The sequence below is a fragment of the Oryctolagus cuniculus genome, chromosome 6, assembly GCF_964237555.1.
Source record: "Oryctolagus cuniculus chromosome 6, mOryCun1.1, whole genome shotgun sequence".
NCBI classification, from domain to species: domain Eukaryota; kingdom Metazoa; phylum Chordata; class Mammalia; order Lagomorpha; family Leporidae; genus Oryctolagus; species Oryctolagus cuniculus.
The window spans coordinates 148,085,989-148,113,432 of record NC_091437.1 but is presented as its reverse complement, the minus strand read 5'-3'; the positions used below and the strand labels follow the sequence as shown (position 1 = coordinate 148,113,432).

The 27,444-nt window shown below is 38.5% G+C and overlaps 1 protein-coding gene across 2 annotated transcripts in view; it reads left to right on the top strand.

Annotated features, from left to right (window-relative positions):
* The first annotated feature begins 6,663 nt into the window (after positions 1–6,663).
* Positions 6,664–27,444, top strand: part of LOC100349650 (solute carrier family 22 member 22) — a 33,676-nt gene continuing 12,895 nt past the window's right edge. Inside the window, exons 1-9 of one of the 2 annotated variants that reach the window (XM_008255868.4) lie at positions 6,664–6,773; positions 8,119–8,542; positions 10,343–10,446; positions 13,751–13,905; positions 13,995–14,163; positions 15,593–15,716; positions 18,733–18,848; positions 20,674–20,888; positions 25,096–25,204. In XM_008255868.4, the coding sequence (XP_008254090.2) occupies positions 8,141–8,542; positions 10,343–10,446; positions 13,751–13,905; positions 13,995–14,163; positions 15,593–15,716; positions 18,733–18,848; positions 20,674–20,888; positions 25,096–25,204 (1,394 nt within the window). In that variant the 5' untranslated portion in view covers positions 6,664–6,773; positions 8,119–8,140. The remainder of the gene's footprint in view (positions 6,774–8,118; positions 8,543–10,342; positions 10,447–13,750; positions 13,906–13,994; positions 14,164–15,592; positions 15,717–18,732; positions 18,849–20,673; positions 20,889–25,095; positions 25,205–27,444) is intronic. The other variant, XM_008255869.4, reaches the window with a different exon arrangement.

Sequence of the window (27,444 nt, the reverse complement as noted above, 5' to 3'; positions counted from 1 at the left end):
TGGAAGAGGAGCAACCCGGACCAGAACTGGCACCCACATGAGATGCCGGTGCCACAGGTGGAGGATTAACCTATGGCACTGGCCCTGTCTCGTTTAATAGTTTTTGTGTTCTATTTTGTCTGATATAAGGATGACAACATCTGTTGTTTTTTGCTTTCTGTTATCATGGAATGTCTTTTTCCATCCTTTCATTTTCAGTCTGAGTGAATCTTTGTTGGTGAGATAAGTTTTTTATAGGCAGCAAATAGATGAGGTTTTTTTTAACCCATTTAGCCAGTCTGTATCTTTTTTATTTTTTATTTTTATTTATTTTTATTTTTTTTGACAGGCAGAGTGGACAGTGAGAGAGAGAGAGACAGAGAGAAAGGTCTTCCTTTGCTGTTGGTTCACCCTCCAATGGCCGCCGCGGCCGGGGCACGGTGGCCGTTGCACCACGCTGATCTGATGGCAGGAGCCAGGTACTTATCCTGGTCTCCCTTAGGGTGCAGGGCCCAAGCACTTGGGCCGTCCTCCACTGCATTCCCGGGCCACAGCAGAGAGCTGGCCTGGAAGAGGGGCAACCGGGACAGAATCCGGCGCCCCGACCGGGACTAGAACCCGGTGTGTCGGCGCCGCAAGGTGGAGGATTAGCCTAGTGAGCCGTGGCGCCGGCCCAGTCTGTATCTTTTAACTAGAGAGTTGAGGACATTTATATTCAAGGTGACTCTTTATAAGTAATGACTTGGCCATGCCATTTTTCCATAAATATGCCCATTGTTCAATTTGGATTTCTTTTGTACTTCTACTGGACAATTTTCTTCTTTCACATTCTTTCATAATGATGACTATCTTTCTGTGTTTGTGTGTGTAGCATATCCTTACGCATCTTTAGTAAGGCTAGATGAGTGGCAACAATCTTTTTCAATTTCTATTTGTTATGTTAGTTCATCTGCATTCCTAAATGTGAGCTTTGAAGGGTACTGTATTCTGGGTTGACAGTTTTTTTTCTTTTAAGACATGGACAATAGCTCAACATTCACTTCTAGCCTGTAGGGTTTCTGATGAGAAGTAAGCCCTGAGTCTAATTGGAGATCCTCTGAAAGTAATCTGGCATTTCTGTCCTGCAAATGTTAGAATCTTTTCTTTATGTTTTGCAGTGGAAAGTTTGACTGCAATGTGTGGTGGTGAAGATCTTTTCTAGTAAGTATTCAGACTTCTATGTGCTTCCTGTACATGGATGTCCCTTTCTTTCTCTAAATTGGGGAAGTTTTCTGTAATTATTTTACTAAATAGGCCTTTTAGTCTATTCTCTATTTCCACAACTTCAGAACTACTAAGACCTGTATGTTGTTTGATAGTATCTTATAAATCTCCAACACTGTTTTTAAGTTTTCTATTTTTTTATAATCTGACTGTAAGATTTCCAAAGATTTATCTTCTAGTTTGAATATTCCTTCTTCTGCCTTGTCAATCCTAATGTGAAGGCTTTCTACTGCATTTTTAAATTTTATCTATTGAATTCTTCATTCTAATATTTTATTTTGATTTTTGTTCAGAATCTCAATTTCATGGGGAAATTTTTCATTCATGCCATGTATGGTTTTCTTAATTCATAGATTTCCTTCTGATACTTTCAAGTAATCCTATAATTAATAATTTTTGTTTTTTTTAACTTTTATTTAATGAATATAAATTTCCAAAGTACAGCTTATGGATTACAATGGCTTCCCCCCATAATGTCCCTCCCACCCGCAACCCTCCCCTTTCCCACTCCCTCTCCCCTTCCATTCACATCAAGATACATTTTTGATTCTCTTTATATACAGAAGATCAGTTTGGCATACATTAGTAAAGATTTCAACAGTTTGCACCCACACAGAAACATAAAGTGAAAAATACTGTTTGAGTACTAGTTATAGCATTAAATCTCAATGTACAGCACACTAAGGGCAGAGATCCTACATGAGGAGTAAGTGCACAGTGACTCCTGTTGTTGACTTAACAATTTGACACTCTTGTTTATGGCCTCAGTAATCACCCTAGGCTCTTGTCATGGGTTGCCAAGGCTATGGAAACCTTTTGAGTTCACCAACTCTGATCATATTTAGACAAGGCCATGGTCAAAGTGGAAGTTCTCTCCTCCTTTCAGAGAAAGGTACCTCCTTCTTTGATGATCCATTCTTTCCACTGGGATCTCACTCGTGGAGATCTTTCATTTAGGTTTTTTTTTTTTTTTTTTTTTTTTTTCCCCCCCAGAGTGTCTTGGCTTTCCATGCCTGAAATACTCTCATGGGCTTTTCAGCCTGATTTGCATGCGTTAAGGGCTGATTCTGAGGCCAGAGCGCTGTTTAGGACATCTGCCATTCTATGGGTCTGCTGTGTATCTCACTTCCCATGTTGGATCGTTCTCTCCCTTTTTTATTCTATCAGCTAGTATTAGCAGACTCTATTCTTGTTTATGTGATCCCTTTGGTTCTTAGTCCTATCATTATGATCAATTGTGAACAGAACTTGATCACTGGGACTAGTGAGATGGCATTGGTACATGCCACCTTGATGGGATTGAATTGGAATCCCCTGGTATGTTTCTAACTCTACCGTTTGAGGTAAGTCAGCTTGAGCATGTCCCGAATTGCACATCTCTTCCCTCTCCATTTCTAAGGGTCTGCGTTCTGGCGCAGTGGGTTAAAGCCCTGGCCTGAAGTGCCAGCATCCCATATGGGTGCCAGTTCTAGTCCCAGCTGCTCCTCTTCTGATCCAGCTTTCTGCTGTGGTCTAGGAAAGCAGCAGAAGATGACTCAAGTCCTTAGGCCCCTGCATCCACATGGGAGACATGGAGGAAGCTTCTGGGTCCTGCCTTCAGATTGGCACAGGTCTAGCCATTGTAGCCATCTGGGGAGTGAACCAGCTGGTGGAAGACCTCTCTCTCTCTCTCTCTTTCTGCCTCTCTGTAACTCTTTCAAATAAATAAAATTAATCTTTAAAAAAATTCCATTTCTGGCATATTCTCAGTCTCTTAATCTTCATATTTATATTGAAATATTGTTGTATTCCTTTGGGGTGAGGTCATGGTGTCTTCCTTATTCTTTTTTCTTGAATTTCTACATTTGTTTTTAGGTGTTTGTGGTGCTGATATTCTTTTTCCTCTGATGACTTTTATCTGAGCTATCACTCTGTGGCTTAGTGGAATATCCGCACTTTCAGTAAATACCAACAGGTGTGGGGTGAGTGTGGTCAGGGAGCACTGGTTAGTGCTCCAGTGTGGGGTGAGTATTCAAGATAACACTCAGCTTGGGTGTGGTGGATTTCAGTGCCCATGTGTTAGCCCCCAGTGTGTTCCACACAACTGTATGAATCTCACAAATGATCTGTGAAGTCCTCACTGTGAGCACAATTCCTGCTGCAATGACCTGCTCTAGGCAACCATGAAGCTCAGAGCTTCTGGAGCTGCACCCAGTGTTTGCTCAGAGACCCAGCTACACTCTGCACCTTCTCAGGTAACTGCCGATACTCCATAGTCTTAGCATACAAGGCAACCACAGTCGCTGGGTGTAGAGGTTTCTCTCTTCCTTGCCAGCCTGTGCAGTCCACAGAGAAGCAGATGTTCCCTAGGAGAGGTATCTCTAAGCATCTTTATCCTGGGAGGCTGTGGGCACCTCACCATCTTACTTGGTTGCCCAGCCACCTCCCAGCCAGACTCTAAGTTGGTGTGACTTCAAATTGTTCTCCTCTCGAATCTGGATCATGCATGTATGCAGAGCCACTGGCTGAATGTTGCTATCTCCTCACCACTGCCACCGGTACTGCTGAGTTGATGACATCCTTTCCTGCCTCAGACAGTCACTGTGCATGCACACAAAGTCTTCTGCTGCTCCTGCCCAAACCCAAAATTGTGCCTACCCTTTCTCAGCTGGGCAGTGTGTGCTGTTGTGGGGAAGTTGGAGCAAGACAACTGTACACTGTCTACTTCCACTGGGTTCAATGGCAACTGCTAGCACTTGCTAGCCCCCAGGGCTTGAGTCCAAACTAACGCCACACTTTCCCTCCATCTATATCACCATGGGTTGCTACAGTCTAGTCTCTTCTCTGTCTACAAGCTGTCCTGCTCTGGCTTTCAGCTACTGCAGTTGTTTGTTATGTCTGTGTTCGTGCTGCATGTCTGCACCCTCCACACAGGTCCACGGTGTTACTCTTCCTCTTATAGGCTTTTTTTTTTTTTTTGACAGGCGGAGTGGACAGTGAGAGAGAAAGAGAGAGAGAGAGAGAGAGAGAGAGAAAGATTTTCCTTTTTCTGTTGGATCACCCCCCAAGTGGCCGCTACAGCCGGTGTACCGTGCTGCACTGATCTGAAGCCAGGAGCAGGTGCTTCCTCCTGGTCTCCCATGCTGGTGCAGGGCCCAGGCACTTGGGCCATCCTCCACTGCACTTCCGGGCCACAGCAGAGAGCTGGACTGGAAGAGGAGCAACCGGGACAGAATCCGGCGCCCCGACCAGGACTAGAACCTGGGGTGCCGGTGCCGCAGGCGGAGGATTAGCCTAATGAGCCACAGCGCTGGTCATTGTAGGCTTTTAAGTGCAGTTTTATCTTCAATTCTCCCCTAAAAGAGCACTTCCTATACATTTTTTTCATTGTTCATCCCTAGTCTAGTGCAGTATGTCTTTCCTTAATGAGTCATCTTGGAATCTCCCCATACTCAAAATGTTTAGGAATGGTTTTCCAGGCTGTCTTTAGCCTTTGGTTACAGGCAAAGAAATTGTGTTTGTCACTAGCACTGGGAGTGAGGAAAGAATCATCTCTAGAAAGAATAGCCCATCCACAAAGCTATACTTGCTTATTCCAATGGTTTCAAACTTTGTTGTTTTCTGAACATTTTTTGTTTGTTTGCTGTTGGGGACAACAGTAGACTGATAAAAGGACACTGGACAACATAAATGGCTTCTCTATTGCTTGGGGGTTTTTGACACAGTGGTTTGGATAAAGCCATTTAATCCACAGCTTTGGACTCCATTTATCACTTTCTTGGAGAAAGTTGCACATCTTATGAAATTTCATTGTGTTTTGAATGATTAAAATTGTAGGATGAATTCAATTACAGGGAAATGAAGAACTGTGAGCTCAAAATAATAGATTAGATAATTTAGGTTTATGTTTTATTTAATAAAATCATTGTGATAAATTGGTTTTGCAGTGGATTAAATTCATCAATCATTTCTGAATCTATAACTTTTCCCTGTGAGTGCCATTTCTTTTACTGAGGAGGCAGAGATATTTTTTCTTGCTTCTTGTTATGAGTTTTACCATGTCCCTTGCTCTGGCCAACAGAACATTAGCAGATGTGGTATATGAAGAGTCAGGGATGTTTCTTTTTTTTTTAAATTTTTTAAATTTTTTTGACAGGCAGAGTGGACAGTGTGAGAGAGAAACAGAGAGAAAGGTCTTCCTTTGCCATTGGTTCACCCTCCAATGGCCACCGCGGCCGGCGCGCTGCGGCTGGCGCACCGCGCTGATCCAATGGCAGGAGCCAGGTACTTATCCTGGTCTCCCATGCAGGTGCAGGGCCCAAGCACTTGGGCCATCCTCCACTGCACTTCCAGGCCATAGCAGAGAGCTGGCCTGGAAGAGGGGCAACCAGGACAGAATCCGGCACCCCGAATGGGACTAGAACCCGGTGTGCCAGCACCGCAGGCAGAGGATTAGCCTATTGAGCCACAGCGCCGGCCAGGGATGTTTCTTACTCACTGCTGCAGCTGCTCCTACTACTCATCACCATGGACATGAGGTGGTGTCTGACCTAATTAACTGGAGTGTGATGCTGCAGTTACTTCCAAAGTCCACTTAATTAATGTTTGCTTTCTGACAAATTGAATTAGAAAGATTTTTAACCCAGTTAGATAATTATTTTCTGCTTAAGTTAAAGATTAGAATACATCACTGATGCTTCATTATCTTGGACAATTATTTTTTGAAAATATTAGCTTTGCCAGGTAGAGATGATGGAATCTGGAATAAATCAGTGGTGATAGGAAAGAAATTCATTGTCTATGTTATATATATATAATATATAATATATATATATATATAATTTATGGTATGCATTATACTTACAAAAGCAGGTAAATAGGGAAAGGAAAACTTGACATTGTTATATTTCCAGCTCTGGTTTCTTCCTGAGATCAAACTAGGATTCTGTTTTATTTAATTTCCACAAGAAAGGCTGTATGTTTTAACATTCTCTTTTATGGGAGCTGACGCCATGGCTTATTGGTTAATCCTCCACCTGCAGCACCAGCATCCCATATGGGCACCGGTTCTAGTCCTGGTTGCTCCTATTCCAGGCCAGCTCTCTGCTGGGGCCTGGGAAGGCAGTGGAGGATGGCCCAAGTGCTTGGGCCCTGCACCCGCATAGGAGTCCAGGAGGAAGCACCTGGCTCCTGGCTTTGGATCGGTGCAGCACCGGCCGTAGCAGCCATTTGGGGAATGACCCAACGGAAGGAAGAACTTTCTCTCTGTCTCTTTCTTTCTCTCACTGTCTATAACTCTACCAGTCAAATAAATTCAAAAATTATCTTTTATGATATAAATTAGCTTCAAGAAGATGAATATACATAACCCGATTTGGTGAAACTTCAGTTCAGTCATTTGAACGCTTAGTTTCTGAGCATGAGTTCTAGAAGTAAAGTATTAACTTCATCATATTTGCTCAGGGTTTTCTGTCTTCAGCCCAGATGCTTGAGATTTAAATCCTGGGTGTTGATTTATTTTTCTGAATGTGGTGAACAGAAGTCATACAGAGGTGAGTTCCTATCTCATTTTTATTATACCAGTCCATGGAATTGACAGGTGTGATAAGAATATTCACTGAACATTCAAATCAGAAAGAGCTCAATTTATAGAAAAAAATAAAGAAGTTGAATGTTGTCACGATTTGATAAAATTTTTTGAAATATTTAATCATATTAGGTAACTGTTTTTTTGAGTGTTTTATATTATTTACATTATATATAAATATATATTTTACAAGTATGCTACATATATTATCATACACATAAAATGTACTGTATATGTATTTGTGTGTACAGATACATGTATGTATGTATATGTGTATATGTATGTGTATATTCCATGTATATTTATGTACACACACATATATATATATGTATATGCAGCTATTTCATTACCTTTGGACATATTCCCAGGGACAGGATAATTGGATCATATAGTAGTAGTTTTTGTTTTAATTTTCAGATAGAATCTCCAATTTTTAAAAAATGTATGACTGCACTGTATTATGTTCCCACCAACAGTGAACAAGATTTTCCTTTTTTCACACCCTTACCAATACTTGTTATCTTTTGTAGTTTTTTTTTTTTTTTTTTTTGGATTTTTAACAAGTATGAGGTGATATCTAACTGTTACTTTGTGTTTCATTTCTCTGGGGATTAAGGATGTTGAGCACTTTTTATATACCTGACCAAATGGGTAAATAAGATGGGGTATATATTTATAAAATATTTGATAACTTGCAACTACATGAATGAACAAAAAGAACACTATGCTAAGTGAAATAAACCAAACACTTAGAGAAATACTGTACCATCACATGCTCATCTGGAAACTAAAAATATTGAACTCATGGGAGCAAAGAGTAGAACAATTTAAAGAGGTTCAAGGTAGAGAAGTGAGAAGCTATTGATCAAAGGATACAAACTTGATGTTTTAAGATGAATGACATCTAGGTATATAAACTATAGCATGTTGTATACCTTGAAATTATACAATCTTTATCTATTAATATTAAGCAAAAGATTATTTCCTGAGAGCTGAGCGTAATTTACTACTTTGCACATGAACTATAATCACTAGCAATGGTTAGTTTTGATTCAATTACTTCCTCACGGATATGTCTTCTTTTCAATTTCTGTCATGAAATAGAACACGTTGCTCTGGGTGAAATGAAAATAGTATAGTGCTTATACCACTTCATAAGAAGACAGAGAAAGTAAAATTTGCTGTCTAAAAATAGTGCCTGAGTGCTTCAATTCTCTAACTTCCTAATTTAGAAAGACATTTTCTTATATACCTCATTAAAGATTTTTTAAAAATTTAATTTCTGTCTTGAAAAATTTGTTATTCCACAGCTGACACGTCCAATCCTAAATCATGGCCTTCGATGAGCTTCTAGAGTATGTAGGCAAAGGTGGGAGGTTTCAGATTTTGAATGCAATCCTTTGCATGCTTTTAAATATCCTGTCATCCCCTCATGATTTTATGGAGAATTTTTCATCAGCGACTCCAGCTCACCGTTGCTATGTACAACTCCTTGACAACCTTACATCTGAAGCCAACATCACCGTAAACCTTACAGCTGAAGCCCTACTGAGGGTATCTATCCCAATGGACCTAAACCAGAAACCAGAGCAATGCCGTCGGTTCCGCCAGACACAGTGGCAACTCTTAAATTCCAATGTGTCAACCACCAATAACATCGATCTAGAAACAGAGCCATGTCTGGATGGGTGGATATACGATCAAAGTGTTTTCACTTCTACCATCAGGACTGAGGTAATAGATGAATAGTTGGTGACAAGGAGTGAATTGAGAGTGGATGTCATGAGTTCATGAGGGATAAGAAACATTTCTAATCTGCACAAAACACCTCAGATTAGGGTCACACGCTAAGTGCTTTAGCTTGTGTTAATGTATATAATTATAGCCTTAGGTCACTGCCATCCTTTACAGATATCCCTGTATATATTTAAAAAAAAGTATCATCATTTTCTTATATTTAAAATGAGAATAAAAACACTTTTTTCAAGACATTTAATTGAATGTATTAGAAATATTCAAGCGTTATGATTTAGATGGAAGTCTCAAGTCAGATGATCTGTGTTAAAATCTTAGGTCAGTCACTCACAATTAGCAGTTCACTGCCTTAGTTTACCAATGTTTAAGACAGGATGACTATCTTGGTTTCCAAGGCAATCTCAGTTTTTATTGTTATTCTAACATAACTATTAAAAACACAAATTTTACATGTTAAATGATAATAACTATTTCAGAGATTTTATAAGGATTAAATTAACAGTATGTATAAAAATTGGAAAGTTGGCACTTGGTAGTGCTCAATGCAAGTTTATCTATTTGTGTTCTGGTTTGGGTTCCGTGTCTGGGACATGAAAAAAATATATCAAGTCTGGCTTCAACAAGGGTAGAAATGTAGAAAACTGAGTTAAGGAAAGGTTAACTTCTCCTTTATTCCCATGTCTAATAAATATTATAGGAGGACTACATCCATGTATCATGTCAAGCCTTGAGTTAATTAAGAAATATGTCAAGTTCTTCCAGTGTGCAACTTAATTATATAAAATGTTAATTCAAAGAATGTGAGGTGTTTCTAATAAGTTGGACAGAACCATTTTTTTTTTGACAGGCAGAGTGGATAGTGAGAGAGACAGAGAGAAAGGTCTTCCTTTTGCCGTTGGTTCACCCTCCAATGGCTGCCACGGCTGGCACACTGCGGCCGGCACACCACACTGATCTGAAGGCAGGAGCCAGGTGCTTCTCCTGGTCTCCCATGGGGTGCAGGGCCCAAGCACTTGGGCCATCCTCCACTGCCTTCTCGGGCCACAGCAGAGAGCTGGCCTGGAAGAGGGGCAACCGGGAAAGAATCTGGCACCCCAACCAGGACTAGAACCCGGTGTGCTGGCGCCGCTCTGTGGAGGATTAGCCTATTGACTCGCAGTGCCAGCCTGGACAGAACCATTAGTACAAAGGAGAAAGAAGAGAATAAATAGCAAGGACAGACCTATTCAAAGCACTGTTCTTACTGAATCTCAATGTGACCCTGAGAGATCCGTAATTCCACAGCTGTAATTCTCAAGGCCACATAGGATTTCAAAATTTAAATTATTTTTAATTTTTGAGATAACAAATTTTTAATTTACATTATAACCAATGGCTTAATGTTCCACTGAGAAGAGTTTAATGAATAAAAAGTAAAAGGACCATAGTTCAGCAGGAATATAGGCAATGAATATAAATAGTAATTTGATGAAAAGATGTCATTTCATATTTTAAAAGGTAATATAATGTTTATGACATTTAATGGTTTGAAAACCATGATATTTTTATTTTAATATTTAACCAGAAAATGTGTACTTTCACATTGTGAGGGATTAACATTTCAAACGAGGCCAGTAGTTTGGGTCATGTTTACCTCAAATGAATTCAAGTCAGGTCAGAATTTGCTGATCAGTAATTCAGGTAACGTCTATGATTTCAGAACATTTGTACTTTACTTTTTTTTTATGGTGATGTGTTCAGTTATTTAAGCTGTGCCATTTTCTACCCAATCTTTTGCAGTGGAATTTAGTGTGTGAATATCAGTCTTTCAAATCCTTTGCCCAGGCCATCTACATGGCAGGGTTTTTGGTGGGTTCTCCTCTATGTGGCTTCCTTTCTGACAGGTAAGCTTCATCTTATGAACAAGAATCATCTCTAAATCTCGGTAAATGCTTGTGCACATTTATGCTGAGAATTATACACATTAAGGGATGTAAATGGAGAGAGGATGGGAGCCAAATCATAGGTGGAAATTGAGGAAATGCAGAACTTCGGAAGGTTGAAATCCACAGCCTGGACTTCCAATAGGAGTAAAACTTGAGCTGATCCATAAAAAAATGGAAAACTTCCAGGTAGGAAGGCAGGTGTAAAGGAAGTGGGTAGGTAAAAATGTTTACGAAATGAAAAATAACAAATACATTTCATGAAAAAGTTTCACAAAAGGTAATTATGAAATAAAGTTAAGCTAAGATTTTTGTGAGAACTGAATCCTCATTTTCTCCTTAAATTTGATAACCAAAAAAATGACATAGTCACATGAAAAACTGTATGTGTGTGTGTGTGTGTGTCTTTATCAAATGTACATGGTATGCTTAAAATAGTTTTTTTTTAACTTTTATTCAATAAATATAAATTTCCAAAGTACACTTTATGTATAAAATGGCTTCCTCCCCCCCATAACTTCCCTCCCACTCGCACCCCTCCCATCTCCCGCTCACTCTCCCATTCCATTCACATCAAGATTCATTTTCAAGTATCTTTATATACAGAAGATTGATTTAGTATATATTAAGTAGAGATTTCATCAGTTTGCACCCACACAGAAACACAAAGTCTAAAATACTGTTTCAGTACTAGTTATAGCATTACTTCACATTGGACAACACATTAAGGACAGATCCCACATGAGGAGTAAGTACACAGTGACTCCTGTTGTTGACTTAACAATTTGACACTCTTGTTTATGGCATCAGTAATCTCCCTAGGCTCTAGTCATGAGTTGCCAAGGCTATGGAAGCCTTTTGAATTCACTGACTTAAGTGGAAGTTCTCTCCTCCCATCAGAGAAAGGTACCTCCTTCTTTGATGGCCTGTTCTTTCCACTGGGATCTCACTCACAGAGATCTTTCATTTAGGTTTGGTGGTGGTGGGTTTTTTTTTTTTTTTTTTTTTTTTTTTTTGCCAGAGTGTCTTGGCTTTCCATACCTAAAATACTCTCATGGGCTCTTCAGCCAGATCCGAATGCCTTAAAATAGTTTTTTGATAGACTTTAAGAAATAATTATAGAAACACGATGACTCACCAGGAGACTATTGAGACAGTTTCTTGAAAAAAGCGGTAGACATAAAAGATTGAAAATTAGCAGACTGGAATTAATATTACTGATGTTAATAAGGAATAAAGTAATCCAGTTAGTAAATTGTATATTCATTGAAGTAGGAAGAGAACACTAAGGATGCCACCGAAGGTGGCATTTATTTTGACTTCAGTAGAACCAGAAATGCAGAAATTCTCTGAACTGAGTTGAAAAATGTCAAAAACACACAGATATGCACATCAGTAATAACTTTCATGGATCTTAACATTGTAATTAAGAAGATGGGCAGGCTATCAAATCCTTAAGCAGATCAATTATAAATTGTGAAGAGTGTTGTGATTTATATGCAAAAGGAGTAGGATTTGCTATGAGGCAATGCTGAGCAGCCTGCGCTCTGTTTTCATACACTACTCATATTTTATCACTCTTATCTTTAAGATGGAGATAATCGGCTGGCGCCACAGCTCAATAGGCTAATCCTTTTCCTGCGGCTCCGGCATCCCAGGTTCTAGTCCCGGTCGGGGCGCCGGATTCTGTCCCGGTTGCTACTCTTCCAGTCCAGCTCTCTGCTGTGGCCAGGGAGTGCAGTGGAGGATGTCCCAGGTCCTTGGGCCCTGCACCCACGTGGGAGACCAGGAGAAGCACCTGGCTCCTGGCTTCGGATCAGCACGGTGTGCCAGCTGCAGCGGCCATTGGGGGGTGAACCAACGGCAAAGGAAGATCTTTCTCTCTGTCTCTCTTTCACTGTCCACTCTGCCTATCAAAAAAAAAAAAAAAGATGGAAATAATCAATTTTAAATATTTGTAACTTCCTTTTCAGTTCTATGAATTACATGTGATGTTACTTATAAAGAATTTAGAAAAGATCACAATTAGTGTTGATAAATATGTTATATTTCTATTGTTTTTAGCAATGATGAGATGCATATGATGAATATATTGGGGGATTTGAGAAGAGATCACAGGTAGTGAAAAGATTTGCTTATATATTCAGACATGCATTCTGTTGTTCTATTGACTGCTTTGGTGATATGAGAGCTCACTCAAGGATAAAAATTACAATATAAGCTCATACATCTATAATTTTATATTGTGAATTTTCTGTTAAAAATCACTCTGTGAGTTATATTTTGGAAACTGACATTGTTTGTCAAAAAGTACTAAACAGTCTCCCCTTCCACCTCAACATCAGCGTATTGATGCTTGAGTTGAGAATCAGATAAACTAGTAACTTGAAATTTTGTGCCTCATTAAAAAATTATACAAAGAATATCTGACAAATAGAATACACACAACTTTAGGAGATGCTTATATAACAAAAATTCTTGTCTCATAGGTCATCATGGATTAATCTCGAATACTCATTTTACAGCAGTGAGTGGGGTTCATTTCTTCTTCTTCTTCTCCTTCTTCTCCTTCCCCTTCCCCTTCCCCTTCCTCCTCCTCCTCCTCTTCTTCTTCTTCTTCTTCTTCTTCTTCTTCTTCTTCTTCTTCTTCTTCTTCTTCTTCTTTTGACAGGCAGAGTGGACAGTGAGAGAGAGAGAGAGACAGAGAGAAAGGTCTTCCTTTGCCATTGGTTCACCCTCCAATGGCCGCCGCGGCCCGTGCAATTCGGCCAGCGCACCGTGCTGATCTGAAGCTAGGAGCCAGGTGCTTCTCCTGGTCTCCCATATGGGTGCAGGGCCCAAGCACTTGCCCCATCCTCCACTGCCATCCTGGGCCACAGCAGAGAGCTGGACTGGAAGAGGGGTGACCAGGACAGAATTCGGTGCCCCGACAGGGACTAGAACCCGGGATGCCGGTGCCGCAGGTGGAGGATTACCCTATTGAGCTGTGGCGCTGGCTATGGGGTTCATTTCTTCTATCTTTATGAAATTATCATTATAATGATTTTGCAAACATATCGTGTGAATTCTGCTTTACTAAAACTCATGTGAATAGTGATTATAATATTTATCTTAAACATATCTCAACTTCATGATCACTTGGGGTGTGACCATTGTGTGAGTGGCATGTGGAGAACAAATAGCTTGAAATTCTGAATTCTGGGATGATCCAATGATTTACAAAACTTCGTTGTAATTTTCACTAAGTTAACTGTTATGACCACAGAGTTGGACGGAAGCCATTGCTGCTGTTTTGTTGCTTGGCCTGTGGAATCCTGGGTACCTGCTGCGCGTTTGCACCCATGTTCTCCATTTACTGTGCTTTGAGATTTCTGTTTTCTGCCTGCATGGGTACGGTTCAGTTCAATAGCCTTATACTTCGTAAGTTTGCTTTGATTTCTACACAAATGTTATTAGATTTTTGAAGTCGTTTTTCTTAAATGATATTGAATATCCTTGATTCTCTTCAGTTTTAGAAGGGACTTCACTGAAATGGCATCCCACAATTATCACAGTTTTTGGACTCTCTATGAGCATGGGCCAGGTGTTGCTTGGAGGACTAGCTTATATGTTCCGTGACTGGCATATCCTCCAGTTGGTGGTTTCTCTGCCTTACTTCATTTTTTCTCTTTTTTTCTGGTATGTGAATTTTGCTATATACTAAGCCATTTTGCTTAAATATTTGTGATACATAAAGGCTTAACTCTAAAATTATTCTTTAAAGATTTATTTATTTATTTGAAAGGCAGAGTTACAGAAAGGCAAAGGCAGAGAGAGAGAGAGAGCGAGAGAGAAAGAGAGGTCTTCTGCTGGTTCACTCCCCACATAGTCACAATGGTTGGAGCTGCAACAATCTGAAGCCAGGAGCCAGGAGCTTCCTCCTAGTGTCCCGTGTGGGTTCAGGGGCCCAAGCACTTGAGCCATCTTCTACTGCTTTTCTAGGCCACAGTAGAGAGCTGGATAGGAAGTGGAGCAGCTGGAACTCCAAATGGTGCCCATAAGGGATGCCAGCACTAAAGGGGTGGCTTTACCTGCTACTCCACAGCGCTGGCTCCTCTAAAAATATTTTGCAACTTATTCATGCTCTCAGAGCTATTTGTAAGTGTAATTCTGAGAAAAAGAAAACTAGGTTTGAAATCTGAAAACTCAATTTTAAGAAAAGGAGGTCATTGTTAAGTTTATAAAATTAGGACAATTGGTGGCTTATAATTTTTGCTTACATATACTGGGTGGCAGCAGGTGATGGGTCAAGTAGTTGTATACCTGTCACCTACTTGGAGGATCCAGACTGCACTCTTGGCTCTGGCTTTATCCTGATCTGGTCCTGGTTGTCATGGGCATTTGGGAATTAAACCAGCATATGGAAGAGCTCTTTCATTCTGACTCTCTCTGTCTCTGAATTTCAAATAATTAAATAAAAATAAATTAATAAAAATTCAAAATTTCTATTAAAGTTTTCACTTTACCTGCTTTTTTTTTTCATTCGATTGCTGATTTTATCCTTAGATAAACCCCAGAAAAATATCCCTGAGTTACATGGTTTCTTTTCTGATTTCGATTTAGGGAGTGATAAAATAGTCTTTCATTCCCAAAGTACTTATTGTAGTGTCATAAACTGTATTTAGTCTTTTCAGGGATAAAATGTTGGATATTACTTAAAATCAACAATATGAAACTTTAATTATATTTGAAAGTTCTGAGAACAAAGATGTGTCTTTAAAAATTGTAAATCCCCATAGCTGTCACATATGGAGATGGCAGTGACTTCTGAAGTAAGTAAAAAGAGAAGTAAAAGAATATTATATCCAACTTTTGAATCAAGGAATTTCTGTTAGTTACTTGGGAATCAAAATAAGGTTTCTGAGATATAGAAGGGCTGGGAACAGGTTATGGCTGTGAAAATGTTGAGTAGGTAGAGGGCTGGTTACACAATGTGGATTAGGTCTTTCTGAATAGAAGGGATGATGTATTCTGGAAAGATTGTTCCCTTCTGTAAGAGGACAGGAATCTGTCTGGACTAGAATGTGACATATTCCTCCAAAAACCGTATGTGTTGCCTTTCAAACAGTGTGGTATCAGAGTCAGTGCGCTGGCTCATTGCAACTGGACAAACAGAACGGGCATTAAAAGAACTTAAGAGAATTGCCTATATTAATGGAAATAAAGATGTTGCACAAAGTTTGACTACTGAGGTAAGAAAAGATAATTACTATTTCTTTAATCAAATTCCTTATGCCAACAATAAATGAAAATGAGTAAAATTATTGATGTACATAGCTAAGAAATATAAGAATTCAAATTCTATTATTATTATTACCTTTTGTGTATAGCTGGTATTTGAAGATTAGAAAAAATGTATGTTAAAATGATTTTTGGAATTTAAAAAATTGATTAGGGCAGAGGTGTAAGGATTTTGTAAGTCCATTTCAAGTTCCACTGAGTATTGAGGGCAATGAGGAGTCACAGATGTTTAGTCACCCTTTATTTCTTATTTTCTGAAGTCAGGATCTATCATTGTCATAATTCTAACATGACACTCCTTATGATGGGTTGCTCTAAAAGATATTAAAATAATTGTCTTTGCACCATATTGTGGCAGAAATAGACAAGTATCCCATGCCTCTGAAGTGATCTGGGTCCCTTTGAAGGACATGGGCTGTTGTCTCAACAAACTGACTCCAAAAATAGAGTCCTAACTTGCCATCTATATGCCTAATCAACATTTCCTAAATTGGAAAGTATGATCAAATAAAGAAAATCATGGAATTTTCTTCTTAGGTGTTCTGTATTTTCATATCTGTAATAAGCTAAGCTTTGTCACATGATTCACGAGTTTTGGTTGTCTTCATAGATTTACATGGATTTATTAGGCCAATTTCAAACTTTATACTCATTTTAGATAATATAAAATATAACACTTATAAAAGTTGATTACATAAATCAATTTGATACAACTGAATTAGTTTTTTTACTTGTTGAACTATATTTAGTAGAACACTAACCTTTGACTATAATGTAAATTAAAAGTACATTATCTCAATAATGAAGAAAGAAAGACAAGAAGAAAGAAAGGTGGGGGAGAGGAAGAGAGAGAAAAAGATAAGTATTATATTTTTAGAATGTGTCTCTGAACTACATTGAATTTTTTCTGTTCATTTTAATAGCACAATAACATATACTTTGCTGAGAATTGTGTCATAGTAATTATCATGTATTTGCTGTGACCTTGAGAATCTAATGTATTATATAAATGCCTTAAAAAAGTAACACAGATAATGTAACACAAAGAGGTGCAGATTGATGCCTCCTCACACAGGACACTAAATGTAAGAAAAAGGGCGCAGAACAGAGAGGAGACAGAATACAAACTCACAGCCAGATCAAATTTATTCAAAGAAAATAAACTTGCAAAGGTTGACCAACTACCATCGTGCACACAGACCAGACATGTGATAGAGGGCCCAGACCTCAGCAGGCTGGGTCTTTTTAGATCTTAGGTGGGCTACAGGTGGCAATGGGGGCAGTAGGCAGAGGTGAGCTTCTCCATACAGGTTTTTCAAGTTTGGCCTGATGGCTTCCAAACCTGGGGTTGGAATGCAGGGGATAGGGTGGAAACAATGGGGTGTGAGGCTGAATTGATCTCTTGGAAGAAGGCAGGGTAACAAGAACCCAAGATGGTTGAGGCTTATGTCCTTGTTCCATCAGATAAAGAATATACAAAACATATGAAACAGTACAGTAGAGAAAGTTAATGGGAATACTTTTACTAGATAACTAAGAGCAGGCAGAAGATTAACCACTTTGTGGAATCAATGTAATGGGACATTCTTGGGGAAGATTTGTTGCTGTTTTCATAACAAGTCATGCATCAGTAGCTAGTTAGGTATGTGTTAAACAAAAGAGTAAAAGAGTACATCAGGGATTTCTTTTTTTTTTTTAGTTTTTTGTAATTTTATTGCTTTTAGTTTTTTATCTTTTTTATTTTTTATTTAGTAAATATAAATTTTCAAAGTACAGTTAATGGATTACAATGGCTCCCCCCCCCATGATTTCCCTCCCACTTACATCCCTCCCATCTCCCGCTCCCTCTCCCATTCCATTCACATCAAAATTCATTTTCAATTATCTCTATATACAGAAGATCAATTCAGTATATATTAAGTAAAGATTTCATCAGTTTGCACCCACACAGAAACACAAAGTGTAAAATACGGTTTCAGTACTAGTTATAGCATTACTTCACATTGGACAACACATTAAGGTCAGATCCCACATGAGGAGTAAGTACACAGTGACTACTGTTGAGGACTTAACAATTTGACACTCTTGTTTATGGCGTCAGTAATCTCCCTAGGCTCTAGTCATGAGTTGCCCAGGTTATGGAAGCCTTTTGAGTTCGCCGACTTTGATCTTATTCTGACAGGGTCATCATAGTCAAAATGGAAGTTCTCTCCTCCCTTCAGAGAAAGGTACCTCTTTCTTTGATGGCCCCGTTCTTTCTACTGGGATCTCACTCACAGAGATCTTCCGTTTAGGTCTTCTTCTTTTTTTTTTTTTTTTTTTTTCAGGGTGTCTTGGCTTTCCATGCCTAAAATACTCTCATGGGCTCTTCAGCCATATCCGAATGCCTTAAGGGCTGATTCTGAGGCCAGAGTGCTATTTAGGACATCTGCCATTCTATGATTCTACTGTGTATCCTGCTTCCCATGATGGATTGTTCTCTCCCTTTTTGATTCTATCAGCTAGTATTAGCAGACACCAGTCTTGTTTGTGTGATCCCTTTGACTCTTAGACCTATCAGTGTGATCAATTGTGAACTGAAATTGATCACTTGGACTAGTGAGGTGGCATTGGTACATGCCACCTTGATGGGATTCCCCATCAGGGATTTCTAACCACCAATGAATAATTTTATAATTATGGAAAAGGATTTCTGCAGCATTTTATGTCATTTAGAAGTCAGCTTTATAATGTTTGTATAGTATATTTTAACCTGTTAATACACTGATTGTGTTTAATGATTTAAATTATTAGTTGTGAGATATTGTAAATATGACCCATGCCAATGTGGTTATAGGGAGGTTATCCTATTTTGTTTCATTCCGGTAGAGATTAGCAGTGCAATTGGGAATAAAAGGAATAATTTTTGGAAATTAGGACTCCTTTTACTAAATCTAAATAGTTTTTGATTCATTTTTTTTGTTGAAGATTTTAACATACAAAATGAAGGAAGAACTGAACACGAGCGAAAAACAATTCAAAATAAAAGAGATCATTGTTAATCCTACAGTGTGCAGGATTGTGCTGTGTGGATCCTTTTTAGGGTAAGTAGTTTCACTTTTCCTCATCTAACATGTATTCAGCAGTGCCAGTGTCATGTGAAGCAACTTGAGGAGTGTTGGTTTAAGGGGATACTTCCCCCTCTTTTGTTTGATATCAGAAACAAAAGTCCAAAAGGAAGTAGGAAAGAATAAAGCAATCCAAAGGGAATCAAGTGTTTGAGAATGGGTTTTCAGAAGGTGGTTATGAGTTATACGAATTGGAGGAAAGGAAAAATCAAAATTAAAAGATAAATTGGATCTCAACAAGGTTCCACTAAATGGGGAAGATAAAACTGATTTTCTGACAAATTGGTCAATATTGTATAATATCATATAAAGATGTGGAGTATAATACCTGAATCCTCTATACACATATTCAACTTCTACCAAAGTTTGACTGTACTATTGGACACTATCCCTCTTTGATCTCCAGTTTTTAAAATACAGTCCTCTACAATATTGTTCAGTTACATGAGAAAACCTGAATACTGTGCTATATACATTGATAGTAAATTTATTTTTAATTATTTTTCTTTATTTATTTGACAGCAGATAGAAAACCCCCATCTGTTATTTCACCTATGGTATCTGAGACAGCAAGGCTAAGTTGAGGGTGAAACCAGGAGTTAGGAATTCAATTCCAGTTTCCAACTTGAGTGGAAGGTATCAAATTCTTTGAGTTTTCACTGCTGCCTCCCAGGGGCTGTTTTGGCAAGATGCTGGAGTCGGGAATTGAAGAACGGTGTCAAACTCAGGTACTCCAATATGGGATGCAGGCCTCTTAACCACTAGGCCAATGCCCATTTTCAGAATGTAACTTTAATAGGAAATGTTAAGTTACATTTGTACATATTAATATGCAATGCTCATGTATGAGTCTATTACTTTGTTCTACTGATTTTAATGAACTTTGGTATTTTCAAATAAAAAATTTATCAGGATCTTGTTCCAAATTATAGAAGCCACATTTTATGTGATGCCAATTGTTTAAAATTCCAGCAATATGATAAGCCTAATTAATGTTTTCAAAACGTGAAAATCTAGACAAGTCTGATTGTCTTCTCTAAATTTATGGAAAAGAACATTTGTTATCTTTTCCTTCTTTGGAATAAAATGGTCTCAGTTTTCACTTTGGCTCCTGAGACATTCATAATCAGAACTTAGACTGAATTGTAACATTAGATCAAATGTATATCACTTTTGGTAAATTTATTCCTTTAGCTTCACACTGAATTCATTATTGAGGCTTTCCTCATTATTCATGTTTTCAAAAATTTTTAAATAACTTTCCATTGTACCTTAAATTCTTCTATTTCATCTCGGAATGTTTTGGTCTTTTTTTTTTTTTTTAAAGGATGAACTTGAGACTATCTCTCTTTTTATTTATTTATTTTTATTTATTTGACAGAGTTAGACAGTGAGGAAGAGAGGCAGAGAGAAAGGTCTTCCTTCCATTGGTTCACCACCCGCCCCCAAATGGCTGCTATGGCCGGTGCTGCATCAGTCTGAAGCCAGGAGCCAGGTGCTTCCTCCTGGTCTCCCATGTGGGTGTAGGCGCCAAGCACTTGGGCCATCCTCCACTGCCTTCCCGGGCCACAACAAAGAGTTGGACAGGAAGAAGAGCAACGGGAACTAGAACCCGACATCCATATGGGATGCTGGCACCACAGGTGGAGGATTAACCAAGTGAGCCACGGCGCTGGACCCAGAATATTTTGGTCTTAATAATGTGTTTAAGGGAAATACTTACAAAGGTTACAAATACACACACTATAATGAAACACTGCATTACCAAGTTAATGGAACACCTCTGTACTTTCCTTCCCAGGTTTTCGGGAGTTTTCAGTTCTCATGGCCTCATGCTGGATGTTCAGAGCTTGGGGGATGATATCTTCCTGTCCCAGTTTCTACTAGGAGTGGTAGAATTTCCCTCCAAATTACTTACATTTTTTGTAATAAGGCATGTTGGACGTCGCCCTTCAACAGCTGTTTCATTTCTTGTTGCTGGAAGCTGTATTGTGGTCAATATATTTGTGTCCAAAGGTGAGATTTTTCATTGTTTGAAATTCTCATAAAAATGTGTTTCTTTGCAATAATCATTGATTTTTAAAATTTTCTGAATATAATTCACATTTACTATTAATGCCAAGAACACTAGAATTTAACATTTAGCTGCTTTGAGGGTCATGCACTGCTTAATCAGTAACACTTCACATTTATAATTTTCTTGAAGCAGTCATTAGAAAGATAAATGTACATCAAGCTAGCATGTACCAATGCCATCTCACTAGTCAAAGTGATCAATTTCAGTTCACAATTGATCATAGTGATAGGACTAAGAGTCAAAGGGATCACATAAACAAGACTAGTGCCTGCTAATACTAACTGATGGAATTAAAAAGGAGAGAAAGATCCAACGTGGGAAGCAGGATACAGAGCAGACGCATAGAATGGCAGATGTCCTATACAGTACTCTGGTCTCAGAATCAGCCTTTAAGGCATTTGGACCTGGCTGAGGAGCCCATGAGAGTATTTTAGGTGTGGAAAGCCAAGACACTCTGGCAAAACAAAACAAAACAAAACAACAAAAAACAAAACCCTAAATGAAAGATCTCTGTGAGTGAGATCCCAGTAGAAAGAACGGGTCACAAAGAAGGAGGTACCTTTCTCTGAAGGGACGAGAGAACTTCCACTTTGACTATGACCTTGTCTAAATAAAATCGGAGGTGGCAAACTCAAAAGGCTTCCATAGCCTTGGCAACGCATGACAAGAACCTAGGGTGATTACTGACACCATAAACAAGAGTGTCAATTGTTTAAAAGTCAACAACAGGAGTCACTGTGTACTTACTCCCCATGTAGGATCTCTGTCCTTAATGTGTTGTCCAATGTGAAGTAATGCTATAACTAGTACTGAAACAGTATTTTAGACTTTGTCTTTCTGTGTGTGTGCAAACTGTTGAAATCTTTACTTAATATATACTAAAACAATCTTCTGTATATAAAGATACTTGAAAATGAATCTTGATGTGAATGGAATGGGAGAGGGAGAGGGAGATGGGAGGGTTGTAGGTAGGAGGGAAGTTATTGGGGGTGGGGGAAGCCACTGTAATCCAAAAGCTGTACTTTAGAAATTTATATTTATTAAATAAAAATTAAAAAAAGAAAGATAAGTGTTTGAACTATCATTTATCAAGCAGTACAAACCACTGGTTTAAAAAAATATGTCTGTGAACGCTGTAGTAGCACCATGTGTTTGGTACCAATGCATTATGGAGAAATGTGTTAATTACAAACTTACTTTTGAGGAGTCTCTCCATATGGGATTTGAGTGTAGTCATTACAGATAAATGGGGGTTTGCTTGACAAAGAAAGGGAAAGAAGTTGTACAAGATAATGAGAACAGAAAATATGATTGAAAGATATTTTGAAAAGGAGATCAATGTATAATTGGAATCTGATTTTTGCGGTGGTATGATGGGGCCGGTGTTGTGGTGTAGTGGGTAAGGCCACCGTCTGCAGTGCTGGCATCACATATGGGCACTGGTTAAAGTCCTGGCTGCTCTACTTCTGATCCAGCTCTCTGTTATGGCCTGGGAAAGCATTGGAAGATGGCCGAAGTCCTTGGGTCCCTGCACCCACGTGGGAGACCTGGAAGAAGCTCCTGGCTCCTGGCTTTTGGCTTTGGATCGGCGCAGCTCTGGCCGTTGTCAACTGGGGTGTGACCCAGGGGATGCAAGACCTCTCTCTCTCTCTTTCTGCCTCTCCTTCTCTCTGTGTAATTCAGACTTTCAAATAAATAAATAAATCTTTGAAAAGTGATTTTTGAGGTGGTAAGAGATAGATGAGCACTTGATTACAGAATATTTCACTTTTCAGCTAATAGTATTCCAATAAAGTTCTTTTTTTAAGGATTTATTTGAAAGGCAGAGTTACAGGGATGGAGGCAGGGAGAATTAGAGAGAGAGAGAGAGAGAGAGAGAGAGAGAATCTATCTTCTATCCATTGGTTCACTTCACAAATGGCTGTAATGGTCAGGGTTAGCCCAGGCTGAAGGCAGGAGACAGGAGCTCCATCTGGATCCATTGGTGGCAAGGTTCCAAACACCAGTGCCACCCTCTGTGCTTTCCCAGATGCAGTATTTTGGAACTGGATCAGAAGCTGAACAACCAGGACCAGCACCACTGGACCTCTGATAGGGCATCCTGGGTCACAGGTGGCTTCTTAACCTGCTACTGTGCCACAGCACTGGCCATTAAACTGTCTTTAAAATTAAAAAGAGGAGCTGCTGCTGTGTTGTAGTGGGTAAAGCTGCTTCCTGTAGTGCTGGCATCCCATATGGGCTCTGGTTCGAGTCTTGGCTGCTTCACTTCCGATCCAGCTCTCTGCTATGGCCTAGGAAAGTAGTAGAAGATGGCCCAAGTCCTTGGGCCCCTGCACCCATGTGGGAGACCCAGAAGAAGCTTCTGGTTCCTTGCTTCAGATTAGCGAGTCTCTGGTTGTTGCGGCCAATTGGGGAGTGAACCAGCAGATGGAAGACCTCTCTCTCTGTCTCTACCTCTCCTTCTCTCTCTGTGTACTTTCAAATAAATAAATGAATAAAACTTTTTCAAAAAATTAAATTTAAAAAAAGAAAAAGATATATTTTTAAAGATAGAGGGAGAATCTTTCATGGCTGGTTAGTTCCCCCAAATTCCCTCAACAACCAAGGTTGGTCAAAGCCAAAGGTTGGAGCCCAGAACTCAGTCAGGGTCTCCCACATGGAAGACAGGGACCAAAATGCTTAGGCCGTCACCTGCTATCTCCCAGTGTTCACAAAGACATGAAGTTGGAATTGAAAGCATAGCCAGGACTTGAACAAAAATACTCTGATATAGGGCAAGAGCATCCCAAAGTGACATCTTAACTTCTGTGCAGAATGTCCACCTTATTGAAGATTTCTGAATATATGTTCATCTGGAATAAAAACCTGTAATTTTGTTTTCTTATGGTTCATGTTGGTTTCATTGACTTAGTCCAGAGATATTTTCTCTTTTTGAATTTTATAGAAAAATTAAAGAAGAGTTGATGCTCTTTTAAAAAAGCTTGATAAAATTCACCTGGAAAGCATGGTCCTGGGCTTTTCTTTATTGGTTGACTTTTGAATACTAAGTCAGTCTCCTTATTTGTTATTGGTCCATTCTTGTGTCTCACTTGCTATATTTATTTTCTGGTTTGATGATTTTTAAGCGATATACTTCATCTTACATAAAGCTGGCATTAAAATTCTTACAGCTATCATAGTCTATTTAAGTTGATAAAAACTTCAGCTGAATGTGAAAGCTCTAACCTTTTACTCTCTACATACTTCCCATTATTTATGTCAGAGTTTATTTCACTTTACATTGTGTATCCATTGACAAGTTTCTAATATTTAATTATTTAATATTTAATAATATTTAATATTATTTAATAATAATACTTTTTCTTAGTAATCATTATAATTTCAAGTATGTTAAATTCATTAAACAGAAGACATAGATCTTCAGATGTAGTAATGGAGAAATAGGATGTGCTTATTAGATAATTAGTAAATGAAAGGTATACTTTGACTAGTTTACTTGGAATAAAACTGGTGTTGAAATGTGTTGTAAGTTTTGACCCTGAGCACTATGAATGCTTTCATCATCTGAGCTTTACTTAAATCAGTAGGAAGTCTCAGCTCAGCAATTCCTTGTTCTCAATCTCTTTTTTTTTTTTTTTTTTTTACTGTGTATCAGATTATTTGATCAATGAAAATTTCAAGATCAGGGAGTATATGAAGGCCAATGTATTTCTCTCTAGTCCTCTGATTTCAGTGTGTCTATGGGGACAGCTGAGTTTCTGGCAGCAGCTAAGGCTATTCTGGGACTTGGACTTCACGTTTCCAGCCTCTTTGGGGGTACTTTTATTCCTGGTCTTTCTACTTTTCTGTTGTCTCTTCAGATTAAGGGTTGTAGTGTTTGTAAACTCTGGATTATTCTTGCTTATTTTCTTTCTGTTTTTGTACCACAAATCCATTTTAGGGTCTTCTTTCTAGTTTTAATAATGTTCTGAATTTTTTTCTGTTTATTGTAAAAACCTAATTGTTTCGCATTTACTTAGTTAGAAACTGTTTGTGAAAGCTTGATTCCGGATAATTTCCTAGTAGCAGTTAGAAAATATTTGAAAATACAATGAATAATTAATGTTGACATAATCTCTATTTTTATTCCACAATCTTTGTTTATAGATATGGCCACTTTGCGTCTCATTATCTTTCTCTTGGTGAAGACATCCCTTGCATCCTTTGTAATGATATACATAGCTTTCTCAAATGAACTTGTGCCAACAACACTCAGGTAATGAAAGAAATTGAAAATGGTCCAATTTGATATACTGAATGATGTTGGAAGTTTCCAAGAACTTAAATGAGTAAAATAAAATTCACTTTAAGTTGTATTTCAAAAGATGTTTACAAATAAATGATTGGCATTTGAGCTGTCCTTGGCAGAATTCCATATATAAAAATATATGTATAAAAGTAAAAAAAATTAAAGATTTATTTATTCATTTGATAGACAGAATGAGAGAGAGAGAGAGAGAGGGAGAAAGAGAGAGGGAGGGAGAGAGAAAGAGAGAGAGGGAAAAGAAGAGGGAGAGAAAGAGATTTTTACCTACTGGTTCACTCTGCAAATGGTCCCAGTGGTCTGGCTGGGGCGGGCTGAAGCCGGGAATGAGATTAATCTTGGTCTCCCACCTAGCTGCAGGGGCTCAATCCCTTGGACCATCCTCTGGTGCTTTCCAAGGCACAGTAGCAGGGAAGTGAGTCAGAAATGGAACATCCAGGAATCAAATTGGCACCTATTTAGGATATTGGCATATGAAGTGGTGGCTTACCCCTCTGCACCACAATGCCTGACCCTTCATTATATAGGCAGAATTTTTTAGTGGACCAAATTTTTCTGCAACATTTTCCCAACTCTGTCTATGTTATAGTAGTTTTAAACTTGTTAGTCACACAGAGATTTCGGGGTAGAGTTGTATGCAATACTAGTCATAATGTCATCATATCTTTGTCTTTATTAGTGTGTAACATGTTGTTTTTGCCAATGAAAGTGTCCTGAGATATTTGGCAGAATTTATAGACAACATGGAAAAATAAATATGGAAAATACTTATTTTAATTTTTGCTTTGGGTGTGGATATTTTTGAATTTCATGCTTAATTATTTATTTTGCTGTAGATATTTAATTTAATTTTCCTATTAACACTGCACAATTTAAGTTAACCATGACAAAATCCATCTGTCACTCTTACTAAATATCCATGCTCTTGGAAGACAAAAGTCTTGTTATCAGTTGCGACTTCGTGCTTCTCCATTTATGTGAGGGAAAGAAATCTCCTATAGAATACCCTTTTATATGTATTGGGAGATTCTATTCCCTTAAAGAACACACAGAAACACGGTCATCAATATGAAAGAAGGTAAAGGAAGGAAACCTCACAGCAAAAGATCACAGGAAGTTCAAAACATATATTGGAAAATATCTTTGGGAAATGGCAGGGCAAAGTTACTACTTACCAATAGTCACATTGAACGTTAATGGCCTGAACTGTCCAGTTAAAAGACACAGATTGGCTGATTGGGTTAAGGAACAAAACCCATCTATTTGCTGCTTACAAGAAACACATCTTTCCAACAAAGATGCATACAGACTGAAAGTAAAAGGCTGGAAAAAGATATATCAAGCCAAAGAAATGAAAAAAGAGTGGGCGTAGCCATCTTAATATCAGACAACATAAACTTTACCACAAAAACCGTTAAGAGAGACAAAGAGGGACACTACATAATGATTAAGGGATCAATTCAACAGGAAGATATAACAATTATCAATGTATATGCACCTAACTACAGGGCACTGGTTCATTTAAAAGATATGTTAAGGGACTTAAAGGGAGACTTAGACTCCAATACAATAGTACTGGGGGACTTCAACACTCCACTCTCAGAAATAGGCAGATCAACCGGAAAGAAGTTCAACAAGGATACAGTAGATTTAAATGACACTATAGCCCAAATGGATCTAACAGATATCTACAGAACTTTTCATCCTACACATAAAGCATTTACATTCTTCTCAGCAGTACATGAAACCTTCTCTAGGATTGACCACATACTAGGCCATAAGGCAAGTCTCAGCAAATTTAAAAGAATTAGAATCATACCATGCAGCTTCTCAGACCACAGCGGAATGAAGGTGGAAATTAGCAACTCAGGAATCCCTAGAGCATATGCAAACACATGGAGATTGAACAACATGCTCCTGAATGAACACTGGGTCATAGAAGAAATCAAAAGAGAAATCAAAAACTTTCTGGAAGTAAATGAGGATAACAGCACAACATACCAAAACTTATGGGACGCAGCAAAAGCAGTGTTAAGAGGAAAGTTTATATCAATAGGTGCCTACATCAAGAAATTGGAAAGGCACCAAATAAATGAGCTTTCAATTCATCTCAAGGATCTAGAAAAAAATGCAGCAAACCAGACCCAAATCTAGTAGGAGAAGAGAAATAATTAAAATCAGAGAAGAAATCA